This window comes from Apodemus sylvaticus, chromosome 11, assembly GCF_947179515.1.
Source record: "Apodemus sylvaticus chromosome 11, mApoSyl1.1, whole genome shotgun sequence".
Classification (NCBI taxonomy): Eukaryota; Metazoa; Chordata; class Mammalia; order Rodentia; family Muridae; genus Apodemus; species Apodemus sylvaticus.
Window position 1 is genome coordinate 2,345,055 of NC_067482.1, and position 14,550 is coordinate 2,359,604.

At 42.9% G+C, this 14,550-nt stretch overlaps 1 protein-coding gene across 3 annotated transcripts in view; it reads right to left on the minus strand.

Annotated features, from left to right (window-relative positions):
• Positions 1 to 8,504: 8,504 nt before the first annotated feature.
• Positions 8,505 to 14,550, minus strand: part of Btbd8 (BTB domain containing 8) — a 69,519-nt gene continuing 63,473 nt past the window's right edge. For all 3 annotated transcript variants that reach the window (XM_052198735.1, XM_052198734.1, XM_052198736.1), the window contains 2 exons: positions 10,580 to 12,844; positions 8,505 to 9,342 (listed from right to left, as the gene is read on the minus strand). In XM_052198735.1, the coding sequence (XP_052054695.1) occupies positions 8,888 to 9,342; positions 10,580 to 12,844 (2,720 nt within the window). In that variant the 3' untranslated portion in view covers positions 8,505 to 8,887. The remainder of the gene's footprint in view (positions 9,343 to 10,579; positions 12,845 to 14,550) is intronic.

Below are 14,550 nucleotides of genomic sequence, written 5' to 3' on the forward strand. Positions count from 1 at the left end.
TATTTTCAATTAAGTTCTCTTGCCAGGGGAAAAAAAGAGCTTGAAATAGAAAGACAACAGGCAAACCTCATTACATCTTATATAAACCTCATCATCTTATATCACAAGCTGACTTGTGAATACTAAAAGTAGTTTGTGCAACGACAGACATACCATCTTGTGGAGCTATGTCAGACTGAAAGTACTCTTGTCATCAGAATCTGCTATGCAAACCCAACAGGAACATCACCAGTGTTCAGCGAGAGCTCCTTCAGGACATTGTGTCAACTGTGACAAAGGCCTCATGTGAGCTTGGTAGCCCAAAACTAGTGTAGAATGGATGCATGGGAAGATCATGCTTTGTCAGAATTATTTGTTTATGAGATAGGGTCCTCCTCTGTGATCTAGACTGATCTTGAACTTAGAGTAATCCTGCCTCAGGCTTTCAAGGACAATGATTACAGATGCGAGTTACTGTGCCTTACCAACGCAGGTTCAACCGCATCTCAAACACGTTGTCATGTTCAAATTGCTGGATCAAAAGACCAGCATCCTGTTTTCCTGCTAGAAGCTGAGGCATCTTAATAAGCAGTGTTGCATGGGATGTGTTAGCCTGTCTGAGAACCCTTTAAATGTCTTCCCAGATGGCTTGTGCTGGTCTTCATGTGGGTAGGACTCATTATATTGCGGCTGCCGTACTTTCCAGCATTATTGTCCCTGCTGGTCCATAGTGTGTTGGCGCTCCACTCATATAAAAATGAGGCTTTCTGGGGGCTGAGGAGATGGCTCCGTGTTAGGAGCTGGCCATGCAAACACCAGTGTTGCTAGTTGGGATTCCCAAAGCCAGTCAACGCTGGGTGGGCATATTAGTCCAATTCACAAGGCAGAGGTGGAATCCAGGACAAGCTGGCCAGCCGGTAGCTATAGCTAAAGTTCTGGGTTTGATTGAGAGACCCTGCCTCAGTGACTTCGATGGAAAGGGAATTTGTAGATGATTCCCAATATCAACCTGGGGGGCCCCAGATACACATGCCCATATTACACATCCTCACACATGAAATGAAGAGAGAAAATAACCTTCAGGGTTCTGGAAGTGTCTCATGAGCACCGCTTGCTCTCATTACCTCCTCCTGTTTATTTTGAGACAATATTTTACCATATTGTCCAGGAGGAAGAAGCAGGAGGAACATGAGTCCAAGGCTTGCCTGTGCTAAAGAGCAAACAGGATAGAAGAGGCAAGTAGTGAGACCCAGACTCAAAAGAAAAAAGAGAGAAAAAATCAAAATTAGAATCAAGCTTATTGGCGTAGACCTATAATTCCAGTTACTAAAGATGCAGAGACAAAGAGAACCAGAAGCTCGAAGACAGCCTGAGCTACATGGTGAGTTCAAGCCTGAGACCTAGTGAGGCCCTGTGTGGTGAAGTTCTTGCCTGCATGGAAAAGGCTCTAAATTCAATCCCGGTAATGAAAAAAATAAAAATTATAACTACCACAGGACCCAGCAATGCTCTAGAATCTTGTGTGTATCTGAAGGTAATGAACTCTGGATCTCAGGGTTACCTATGTCCCCATGTTTGACACATTATAATTCACAAAAGTCAAGATACAGAGTCAACCCAAGTGTCTATTCCTCTGCAGAAATATTCTATCTTGGAAGATGCTCACAAAGTTATAGGACTTGCAAGGCCCCTCCCTGACTCACATGAGCAGGAACAACTGCTGTGGATGAGACTGCAGGCAGGCAAGGATTCTTGCACCAAGATGTGGAGAGTGCTCAGGACACAGCTTTTGTGGGTCATCGTGTGTGTGTGTGTGTGTGTGGCGGGGAGGGAAATTGTTGGTGATGTAGCTGGACTTGGATGGAATCATTTGTTTTGCCATTGGTGCCCTGCCGAGTGGACAGGTATTTGTTCAGGTCTCCTCAGGAAAAGTCAAGCAATACACCTGGTACCTGGACAGGGACTGACAAGATGAGCTGTGGGAGGATTCGCTTGGCTCCTATAATCAGTGATGAACAATGAACTTGAGGCTGCTCTGAGGACGGAGTGTCTGTAGAGTAATCCTGATATAGTTCTTTCTCCCTGTGGTACAGGATGGTGTGCCTCCTTCTCTAGAAGTAGCTGCATGATTCCTACAATGTGTGATAGGACATGCCACCAAAGATGTGCTGTCTGAGAGTCAATCTTCTTTGGGGTTAATTTTGAGGTGGCTGTCTTCCTTATGTAGTATGCACTAATATGGCTTCTTATTGAGTGGGACCCATTTTACAACTATCTCCCAAACAGCTGATGGGTTTCACATATGGGACAGGGTTCTATATGGGCTGTGATGGCTGCTGTGTGGCTAGTAAGATGTGCGGTTGAAGCGACACTGTTGGCCAGAAAGAAGCTGTGTATGTAAGGAGGAATCACAAGAGGAAAATCACGCAGATGCTCTCCTTTCTGCACTGGCCTCTGATTTGGCAGGGCAAGTGCATGGAGGGGGTATGAGAAGGAAGTGCTAGCTTGCCATTTCATACAGCTGGCAGGATGGAGGGAAAGCAATACGAGCCAGATCTCAAGAGCACTTCCTGATCCAGAAACTTGGAACCCAGGGGAAGAATCAGACAGTGAAGAGGGAGATAGTGAGGTAGAGGATACCCTCGAACCTAACCTTTAATAGAGAGGGAGGGAATATCCATGATTCAGACATGCAGACTGGGACCCTTAAGAATGTTTCAGGGTAGGAAGCCATGATCATCAGGAAATGCTCTGCATTTAAACTCCCTCAACTGGGGAAGACTTCCAAATAATGAAAAACCTTGCCTAAGACTGCATATGGGAACAGATGGGGACAGTCTATAATGTAACTACTCATCCTACCTTGAAACAAAAAGACCACACAGCCTGAAGCAATGAGAGAAAAGGTTCAATTGAGTCACTAGGGACCCTGAGTTGCCACTGGCTGAGGTCCCCATAATGATCGGGGGATTGAAGTCAATATAGAGAGGGTAGGCAGCAGTAAGGTGAGTGGGCACCAGAGAGATGTTTGTATGCCACAGGTGTTCATGAGAGAGCTATAAAAGAGGAAGTCGAGTCAGAAGAGACCTCGAGACTCTGAGCCCTGTGGTGGGATATAAGCTTTAGAGGTAGGCGGCCTTGGGGGGGGGGTCTAAATGATTCAGACTGGCACACAAGTTGTGTTTGTATGGCACTAAGTTCTTGGGATCTGAGAGAAGATAAAGAAGTCTGTCCAGGTTACCTGAAGGCAAATGTGATGTGTTTACTATTGAGCTAGAGTTCCTACAACAAATGAACAGAACACCAAATGTAGTGCTTGTGAGCTTCTGAAGGCTTTACAACCTAAATAATTTACACAATGCATAAATGGTAAGATAGTGATCATGAAAAACGCTAAGCTTACTGTAGGGATAGGCAGTCATGCCCCAGAGAATGCAGTAGCAATTCTTCTGCGCAAGAAAGAACAATGAGGACTGTTTGCCCAGCTTGGGGCCCCTTTAGCAGCTGGGTGTAGCTGACGAAAGGGCAAAAAGATCATGTGTTGGCCCAGAGCCTACAAGCACCAGGGAGCTGGCTCCAGTGGCAGTCATGGCTGGCTAAGGGACAGTTTTGCTTTCCCTTGGCCCTGAGCCCATGAGTCAAAGAGCACAAAGAGACCAGCCGAGGTGGGAAATGCACAGTGGCTCCACAGTGACAGCCATACCTTAGGAGACAAAAGCTAGGTGGTTCACAGGAACCCATGCGGAGGGGCTAGATGGATAAAGTCCTCCATCCACGCACCCAACATTGCTCTTTTGACAAAACAATTGATCCAAGTGACGGGATTATTTTATGCACTATTAGGCTTGCTCACACTGACTTTTAAATAATCCCTTAGCTATGTAAGACCAACTTGCACTGGATGATGGTGGCCTTCAGATGAAGATCCTGGCCACCTTTTGTAAAAAGGCTTAATTTACATATTGTTAAACTGAATCTTTAAAGTATTTAACAAGAACAGCTGGAAGGACAGTAGCTGCTGAGGAGTTGACAAAGGCTTGTGAGTAAAACAAGCTGAAAGAGAGTAAAGGGAAAGTCTCAGGATACGGGCAGTCTGCTCTCCCTTTGAGTTGTGGGTTGGGGAGACACCACGAACCATAAAGGATATCACCACAGTTGTTGATTGCATACTGAAGACAGATTTGCCAGATAGGAGCTCCCAGGTGAGTGATTCCTGCAGAGAGTAAGTGACTGTTGCTGCGGCACCATGGTCCACTTAACTCTAACGGGAAAGAAAAAAGTAGTCTCACGTCTACAGCACCCCTCCGAGGCATAGGCAGCTTCGTGAAGCAGGGTGAAGAAGTTGAGACTAGAGGAATGGACAGACTGTGGTATGGGTATTCTCTCCCTCACGACTTCTCTGCAGCAAGGAGAGACGCACCTACCATTTCCAAGGCTCATGAAGCTGTTATGAGATTCACAAGGCTCCTCCCCACCCAAGCAGTTAATGTTTTCTGGGAAGCAGACACTCTAGCAGGGTGATCTGCCTGTAGCTGTGCAGGGATCTCCAGGGCTGCAGCTTCCCTGAGTCTTCACCCAGGCTATGATGGGCTTTTTTTTGTGATGCAGTTGTATACCAACGAGCCTGTAAGTAACCCTGACAAACTCAATGATCCACTAAGCTACACCTGGGTAGAACTGGTTTTTTCCTATGTGCCCTTAGCTAGGGCGAACAAGCATTAGTTTATGCCTACCCAGAAAAGGCTATGCAAGACCTGCAAATGGATAAGGAAAACAAAGGATTAAACAGAGTTTGAAAAGAAGGAAGACTTGTGATTTGTGGTGTTAATGTATTATCTCTGTAAGAGATAATATAACATAAACATAAATCAGGTACAGAAAGACAAACACTACATGGTCCCATCAATGTAGCATCTAAAAGTGTAAAACTCACAGGAGCAGAGTGCAATGGTGGTTGCCAAAGGCAGTGGCAAATGGGAAATACTGGTAAAAGGGCACACATTTCAGTTACTCAGAGTAAGCACCGTATGGTTACGGCAGTCAGTACTATATAGTGTAGTTGAAATTTGATAAGGGGATTGATCTTAAATATTTTTGTACATAAGCACACAAAGAAAAAAGGGACATATGTGGATTTAAACATAGACACAATGTTTTTCCTCCATAATCATCTTTCCTTGTTATTAAGGAGATTTTGTAAGCAACTTTGATTACTCCATGAGTTATACAAATACGTTATTTGGCAACTTTTCTTAAAAAACAGTTATTTGTATTTCTGAGTAGGCTGTGTCAAGGTGTGCGTGTAAAAACTTGCAGGAGCTCTCCTTCGACCATGCAGGTACTAGGGATTGAACTCTAGGTCATCAGCTTCTTTAGCTGCTGAGCCATCTCATCAGCCCTTATTTGCTACTAAAAATAATTCAGTGTCTAACTCTATTGTAAACATTTCTTAGGAAAACCTTTGAGATTGTTAAAGACAGTGTCTTCCTACACAGATCAGGTTGGCTCTGAATTGTGGTCTTGCCACCTCTTCTAAGTGTTGGGATTATAGGCACACTACCATGAAGGTTTTCAAATTCTTTACTCTTAATGGTGGATCCTAGTGGTGGTGAGGAACTAGGCTGGATATGAAGTTATGAACACTTTGGTGTAGACTTGCTGGAAAGGCAAGCTGTACTTGTAAGATGGCAGGAGGACCTCAACACTGTTCTCTTGCCAACAATGCCTTTATAAGAGAAAAAGGACACCAGCAGTCATCATGGACTATGGGTTTGAGCAGCTGAAGTAGGACCATGCACTCTGATACACCTTCCTCTAAACAGTATCAAGATTATACATCTTCACTTTTCTTTGGGATGACTTTCTACTTCTATTTCTGAGCATCCCTTTTTTAGGCTCCTCAGGATTTTCTTTCCTTGAATGTTCAACAGTATTTTTGTCTCCAGCTCTTTGAATGTCTCTTAGGAATCTCAAACTCACTATGTCCTCAATTAAACTCTTTTCTCCTGTACTCATTTTAAATTTTGGTTGATGACTCAGGTCAACCTAGTCAGAAGCCTAAATCTTCTAAGTTGACATCTCATCTCTGTATCTAGTTACTAGCTTGTTCAGTTCTCATTCTTATATAATTCAAGTATCTCCTGTTTCTCCATGTGGGTCTCCCTTTCCTCAGAGGTCTTTGGCCATTGGCCTACAAGTGTGAAGGGAGCAGAGGCATGGGATGGTGGGGTTCAGACAGCTGTGAGTATGACAGAGTGGCTTCTGGGATCACCTTCAACCTTATTCGAGGTGAACATGAGATTTATAGATTTGGGGGTGTGTATAGGGATTGTCAGGGTGGTTGTACGTTATTGGCTGGGGCTGAGGTGCTGGGCATGCTTCATTTACATGAAGAGGAATTCCAAGAACCTGATGTGAAGTTCTTACCAGGAGAGAAGTTGAATCTGCAATCTGTCTATGAACTATGTAGCTTTCCTCAGAGGTTATTGGGGTTACAGGTGGGAAGGGCTGATTGGTCATAACACAGTACTTAATTATCATGTAGCAGAAAAGGCTGAGCAGGAAGCTCTGTGCAGGGTCATCCTCTAGATAAGGGCAGGCACCTGTGCTTAGAGACGCTCTTCAGATAAGGTCTGGCAGAGAAGAGGAAGCCCTCCCGAGAAAGGGAGTTCTCCATTTTGCACCGAGTTCAGAGCGCTATCCAGACATGGTGCACTGTGGCCTTAATAGCAGGGTCTTCCAACATCTCCTAAGCTTCCTCCTTTCAAGCTTTTATCACTGTAAACTTCTTTCACCAGTGTCTCTACGATTGTCATCCAACTCATAATCTTGCATACTGCTACCAAAGGGTTTTGTTGTTGTTTTAAGATTCTACAAAGCACATCCTGGCTATGAACTTGTAAACATGTGCACACACATAAACACAGGTGAAGAACTGAGGGGGATTGGCAAGAAGGGGATCAGCAGCAGTGTTGTGAAGGGGGTTCAGACAGTGAATAGGATCATAGGACATTATATATTTGCATGAAGTTGTTAGAACGTTCTAAATTTGAAAGTAATAATGGCTTCAGAGTATGCTGCACTAAAAACCAGTGAGTTTGGTAAATGGATGAATTGTATGTTATACAAATTGTTTACCAATAAAGATTTCATTAAAAAAGCTTTGACAAAAGAGCCATTGTGAGTTGTAGTTAATTCCACTAAACATAAACCGTGTCTACTGAGAGTTAAACCCAAATAACTGAATGTATATAGAGGAAGCTTAGAAATTACAAGTTTTCAGGCTGTTATTCCTAGATACTTCACGATCCAGCTCTAGCTTAGCCCTTCCTGTCTACTCTGTCTCCTAAATACCCACCCTGACCGCTAGTCCTCAGAGTGCTGCTGAGTCTCAATTCATCCTTAAAAGTAGCATCAGATGTTAGCTGTATGCTCTAAGAAAGGGGATGAAAGCACTACCTATCTTTTCCACACATTTCCTCACTGCTCCAAACAATCCAACTCGAAATAAAAATCTTGGAAGTTAAAAAAAAAAGTATTTTCTTGATTGGAAGTTTACAATCGCATGTAAACTAGGAATAAAAACATCTTTTAAAAGTCTATATCCCCTTTGGTTTGCAAAAAAAACTAAGTAAAAATGACATACTTGTTATGTATGGCATCAAGTCCCCAGTCTAAGGTACAGACTCAGACTTCAGCTTCAGCTCAGCTGGGCACATCACTGACAAGTTCTGGCCCCCTCTAACCTCTTCCTGAGGAGCTGTTTGTGTTTCTAACTCTGAACATGTACAGCTAGGACTTTATCATATGATAATAATTTGTTATTTTTCTTTGGTTTCTTCCATTATGTCAGATGATCCAGAATAAAGAAAGAACATACATACATACACAGTTGTATGATCGTATGTGAATATATATTCAATTAAAATGTTTCTGGGAGCAATGATATGACTCAGCAGATGAAGGTACTTGTCACCAAGTCTAACAACCTAAACTTGGTCTGCAGAACCCACATGGTGGGAGAGACCTGACTTCTGCAAGTTCTCCTCCAACTGCTACACTCTGATGAGAACTCTCACTCACAACAAACGAATGTTTAAAAAAATTAAAGTAGGCTTCTTTCAAAAGATGTAGTGAGAAGATTGTAGGAGCAGAGGGAGGGATGACTACAGCTGGAGTGTGCTCACGATACAACAGGACACCTGCACATATGAAGCAGCTATGGCTATGACTACAGACCAGAAGACCTAACTTCTGTGAGCTGAGAGGAAGTCAAGAGGTTCAATCCAAAGATGAGTATCTATTGGCAACTGAGTTCTCTCGTCAGAGGGCCTGACTCAGCCTCGGGCATTGGGTCCTTAAGAGGCTCCCCATGCTCCAGTAAACGGCCCTGTACCCATGTACATGCAGACATACCTCTCCCCGTCCTAGTCCTGAATCCTGGGAAAGCTGGGCGTTCCTCTGTGTCCCCAGCCGCAGCACTCACCTGAGTCAGAATGCTATTCACAGACTGATTCTATATAGTGCACACTCACATAGTACATTTATTGTTAAATTATTATGGTAACATATGCAGAGTCAAGAGTAAGGACATGGAAATTTGTGTACTGACATGGAAATTCTTGAATAAATGAACAAATTATTAGGTAGGAAAGAAAACTGTAGCAAAGATTCTCTTCAGCCTTCTAATCTAATTGATGTAGAAAACATGCTCATAAACTTAGAAAAACATTTTCAAAATATGAGACATCATATTAATAAATAAGCTATATTTAGCTCAATAAATTAAAGACTCTACCAACTTGAAGGGCTGTCTATATTTGGCTAACTAAAGTATAATTTAAATGTAAAGTAGGCATCAAAAATACAGGGGTGGTGTAGTCTAAATCTTTTCTGACTGTGGAGACTCCTAATGCTGAGTTTCCAGTTCCAGGATTGTCCACTCCCCTTGAGGCGAACAATCTGCAGAAGAAACACTAGTCGTGGTAGCACTTGCTGCCGAGTCATCAAGTGGGGACGACATTTCACTCCACCTGTTCCAAGTGTCAGCATGTGCTGAACCCTGAGGCTTTGAGCTATCTCGAGCTAAGAGGAGTGTCTGGTTGATTAAATACTGGGCTAAGCTTAGGTCTTCAGGCAGAGAGCGTGTGACATTTAAGTTTGCATCTTGCTCAGAAAGCAGCCGCCTCAGCAGTGTCCAGTCCTGCTTTGCAAAGTACTCCTCGTCTTCAGAGCCCCTGTGTGACGCCACTTCCTGCTCACATGCTGCTGTTAGAGGCAGCTTATAGAGTGGAGAGAGGGCTTGGGAAGGCCGGCGGTCATACATGGAGGTTTGTGCCCTTGTGTCACAATCATCTATGTCTCCTGAAATAATTCACAATACTACACAATGTAAAAACTGCACGTCGACACCCCTCAGAGTTTTGTAGAACAATATTAACACAACATAACATAACATTTTCTGAGAGTATTAGCTCTTCTCAGAAAAACACAAGATGGGAAAAATAACATTTTTACAAAATTGACAACATTTTTGAGGCATTTATTTTTCTGCGTTAAAAAATTCAAGGGTAATGTTTAGCAGCAAAAATCAATGTAGGTAACTAACAATAATTTTCCATATTTTAATTTGAAAACAGAATACAGAAAATAAATTATTTAAAACATAAACATAAAAGTAAACACAAATCTAATTCACTACAATAGAAACTCAAGGAATAAAAAAAAAGACCTTTATCTAAAGGTATCTACAAAGTAACTTGGTTTCATGGGGTGGGGGATAAATACACTGTATCTAAAGTCTTATTTGTATATTGCACATGCAAAGCAGGATTCGAACCAGGACAAACAAACAAAAAAATACAACATAGGAAGATCTCCTACTTTTATAATTTTACTGAATAGGGATTTCTGGTCAATATTTTTTTTTAATTATGATATATAATACTCAACTGGATACTATTGCATATTGTAAGTCATCAGTCTGAATTATTGAAATAAGAAAGACATAAACACAAAACAATCAGATACAAGGTTATCTCAGCACATGGAATAAGCCTGGCTCTGTCACTGCCTCTACACACAACTGCTTAGGAGACTCACCTCTTCACGTGAAAATCTGAGAATAGAATTATATTGATCCTAAGAAAATTCTAGTCTCTGTAAAATGCATATAAATTATAATAATTAATCTAGTCAAAATAGTTTAGTGCTTTCAGTAATGTTACTATGGTTATTGCACAGCCCTCTTAAATCTGTACTAGCAAGTCCATAAATCATACCCAATGTAAAGTAAAACCTCCCATAGTCTAGAATGCTTACATTAAATCAGACATGATAATTGAAATGACACCAAACTAAGTCCTTGTCTTTTCCAGGTAAGATCTAGCAGGTTATCTGTGTGCAATAAACAAGGTTTTCCACTACATATTAATTATTCACTAAGATTGTAAGCAAACAAATAATGAATAGCTAGCTCATTTTCATATTATTAATAAATTTAAGTTCTCATTTAAAAGTTGAAACTGTAGCTTAAATATTCTAACTAAAATATAACATCCAGGGCTACAGACAACTTTAAACTTCTATTTCTGTACATTACCTGAAAACACAGCAATATTAGCTCCCTTGGGAGGGGTGGCAGGGCTCGCTTTCACTTGACCTTCCTGAGGCAGCAGCGCCTGGCTGGGACAGGAGTCTAGAGATTTCGCTGAGCTGATCTTTGGTGTGTTGGAACTGAGCTCTCTCTGATGGAGCTCCAAATGACACGGTCGTTCTTGAGTCTTGGTGTCCCCATCCATGAACGTGCTGTGCTGCTGAGCGTCGTGAGCCACCCCGCGCTTACTAGTTATGTCTTCGTCTTCCAGGAAAAGCTGTTGGCTTCCTTTGGGTGGGACATCTAACCTGGTCTTTTGATCTGCTGAGACACACAGTTTATCTTGTCTTGAGAAGTCTTTGCTCCTAGAACTCAGGAGAAAGCTTTCATTTTTATATCCTCCATTACCTTTATTGTATTTATGCTCTGCAGTAGTAGCTTCATTTTCTTTGAAAAATCTAGAGTAGCCTGTCCTTCCATGATGCTCAAAAGAAACACCATCAAAAACATCAGAAGGTGAAAGAGAATCCAGGGAGGGCTGAAAGGGGGTGTGGCCTTCACCTTCATCAGATCCCACTTCTTCACACTCATCTACTGAGAGCAACACTGACCTTCTAAACTTCTTAGTTGCAGAAAACTCACGACTTTCTTGTTCAGTTCCATCTTCAAAAGCTAAGTTAATTATTCCCTGAACGTGCTGAGTACCCGAGTTGGATGGAGAGGAATTTTCCCCGCCATTTTCTGCTTCAGATCTTTCATCTTCTGTTTCCTCAGCTGAAGAAGAAACCTGGTCCACGTCCTGAGCAGATGGGACGCTAGCCCGTGGAGCACTTCCCTTCTCCCTGGGACGGAGGACTGCAGACCGAGACCAAGGCTCTGGCTTCTTCCTAGGGATCTCGTCATCACTTGTTGAGTGGATCTGGAGATCACCCCCACCCTGCTTTCTCACTCTGACTTCAGTTCTGAGGTCACCTTCATGCACCTTCAACTCTTCAGGGGTGCTGGTGTCACTGCTGCTTCTCCCGACAAAGTCATGGCACAGCGCGGTGCTGCACTTGGAGATGCCTCTGTCGTGTGAGCCCTCATCATCCTGAGAGCCCCCAGCGTCATAGTCTTCTGAGCGGGGCTTTATGTCATCTGAAGATGTGGTGGCACTACCAGAGTCTGATTCTGGACTCTCTCTCTGATGTGTGGCACTGACATTCAGATCCCAGGGTCCCACGAATGGAGCTTCCGGAGTTTCGTGGCTCTCTGGGGTTTCTGATGTCACCATATTTTTATAATTTTTTTCTGATGGCTGTCCCAAAAGACATTTGGAAGAAACAGCTGAGGTAACTGTAGCACATTTACTGTCCTCTCTAGCACAGTCGTCAGGTAACTGGTTTTGAGCTGCTAGTTCTTCTACGTGAAATGTGAGTCTTCTGTCATCTGCAGCAGCATTTAGGGCACTCCTCGTCCCTTCAGGAACACAGAGTGAAGCGTTTCCGTTCACACATTTCATACTTGGTTCAGTGTCTGTGTTTTTTCTCCCTGTTTGTCTCTCTCTATCTGATAAACAAACTTGCTTTGCATTTGCTGAGTCTGAATCATGAACTGTGTTAGAGTTTATCAGTTTTTCATTTGGATTTGAAGTCATAGACTTCAGAGCAGTGGTGCTCCCACAGTTTGGATTCCCACTGCACGGACTCGAGTCTTTGTAAGCGGATGTGTGACTTTGCTCTGTGTCCGTCAGTTCTGACCTCAGCTCACATTTTACTGAGTCACCCAAGGCTGACCTATCTCGGCATGCTAGCGCCAGTGTCTTTTTCTCTTGACTGTCTAATGGACTTTGTGGCTGAGGTCTGCAGGATGTCTGGGACGCTTCAGGACCACTGGTGTTGCAAGCAAGGTTAACCAGGGACTCATGAGGCCTCTGTTTAAAGACATGGTTCCTGCTGTCACTTACACCATGAAGCACACCTTTCTGTGTGGTGGCTGCCTCAGGTTTGGAAGGTCGTTGAGGAGCCTGACTCTGCAGCATACCTTGTCCAGGAAGCACTCTTTGTAGTGAGTCTTTCCTGCTCACAGCCCCGCTCTTCTTGGGCTGACGCGGGTTGTTGGGCATTGGTCCCGGCTTTATGGTCGCCTTCTGCAGAGCCGCGAGGCCTTGCTTGACAACCTTTCTCTTAGGTACTTGCTTCTCTGCTTCGTGCCTCAGCCTCGGTACATTTTCATCAGACCGCCTTGAAGAGACTGAAGAGTTTACAGAGTGCGCTGACTCCCCTTGGGATCCTAAGAAAGTTCAGAAATGCAAAGCACTCTCAAATTCTAAGGTGAAATTTGATGTTTTCAAATCACTTTAAAGAAAATAAAATTGATAAAGCAACCATAGGGAAACATCTAATACTGACAGTCAAAAAATAATGAACAATGATAAAGTGAAAAACCCAAATATTTTAAATATAGAGGGACTATGTTATGATGTTACTAAAAACCCTTAAAGAGAATCTCTTTTCACCAAGAACCTTTATTGTTGTGCCAAAATTGGATTTACATAAATATGCAACAGCAGAAAATCGGATTTTCTTATATCAAAGCAACAAGAAAAGGTCTTCTCTTTGAAGTTTTCTTTTTTGGGGGTGGAAAGGGGGAGTAAAGAAAACAACACAGCTTGAAAAGAAGAACTAACCTAAAAACAAAATGACATTTTTTGAAATTATTTGTTTCTCTTTAAACTGGAATAAACTTATACTGGATGATGATAGTTATAGCTTATTAGGGCTAACAACCCAGATCTGCAGTGAGAACCAGATCATTAGCTACAGGAGATTCAGAATTAAAATTCCATTTATGCATTCTGGTTAAAGCCTTAGAAATAAAATTTGCGGCACTCAAATCTGCCAACCCCAATTACCAACTTTTGTTCTGTGTGTGTTTGGGGGTGCAGGGGATTCTAGAGACTGAAACCAGAGACCTGTGAAAGACAAGCAAGTCCTTTGCCACTGAGATGCCCCAGTCCTATAAACCATTTATATCTCATTTCTAACTGCTACTAGACTTTGAGTAATTTCATCTGCCTTGATTTTTAATTGACTTTCAGTATTAATTCATCATGCAAATGAAGATTATTTTGGGGCTTTTATAAACTGCTTTTACACATGAGTGCTTAATACATAAAAAATAAATGTGTGTGTGCTTGTGGTGTGTGACTATGTGTGCACATGCACATGTGTGCATGCCAGAGGTCAATCTCTGTGTGTGTGTGTGTGTGTATATGTGTGTGTGCTTGTGGTATGGACTGTGTGTACACATGCACATGTGAGCACACCAGAGGTCAATCTGTGTGTGTGTGTGTGTGTATGTGTGTGCACATGCGCTTGTGTGTGCCCATGCACATGTGAGCATGGCAGAGGTCAATCTGTGTGTGTGTGTATGTTTGTGGTGTGTGACTGTGTGTACACATACACATGTGAGCATGGCAGAGGTCAATCTGTGTGTGTGTGTGTGTGTGTGTGTGTATGTTTGTGGTGTGTGACTGTGTGTACACATGCACATGTGAACATGCCAGAGGTCAATCTCAGTTTGTGTGTGTGTGCACACTGTGAGACGATGTGTGTACGTGCACATGTGAGTATGACAGAGATCAACTCCGAAGGAGCCACACACTGCTCTTTTAGGACACAGTCTCTCACTAGGCCTTGGGCCTCACTGAAGAGGCTGGGCTGATGTTGGTGATCTAGCCTCAGGGACCCTTCCATCCACCTCTTCCTCCCCAGTGCTGAGGTTCTGAGTGTGCTCCACTATACTTGGCTTCTGCCAACTTTCACGTACAAAGCCATTCCCTCAGACCCCTTCCTTTCTTCCTGCGCTCCTTCTCTCACTTTTCATTTATTTTGAGACAGTGTTTCATGTAGCCAGGACTGCTTGAACTCACTATACAGATCAAAGATGACTTTGCTTCATCTCCCCAATAGAAGGACAACAGGCATGTGCCACTG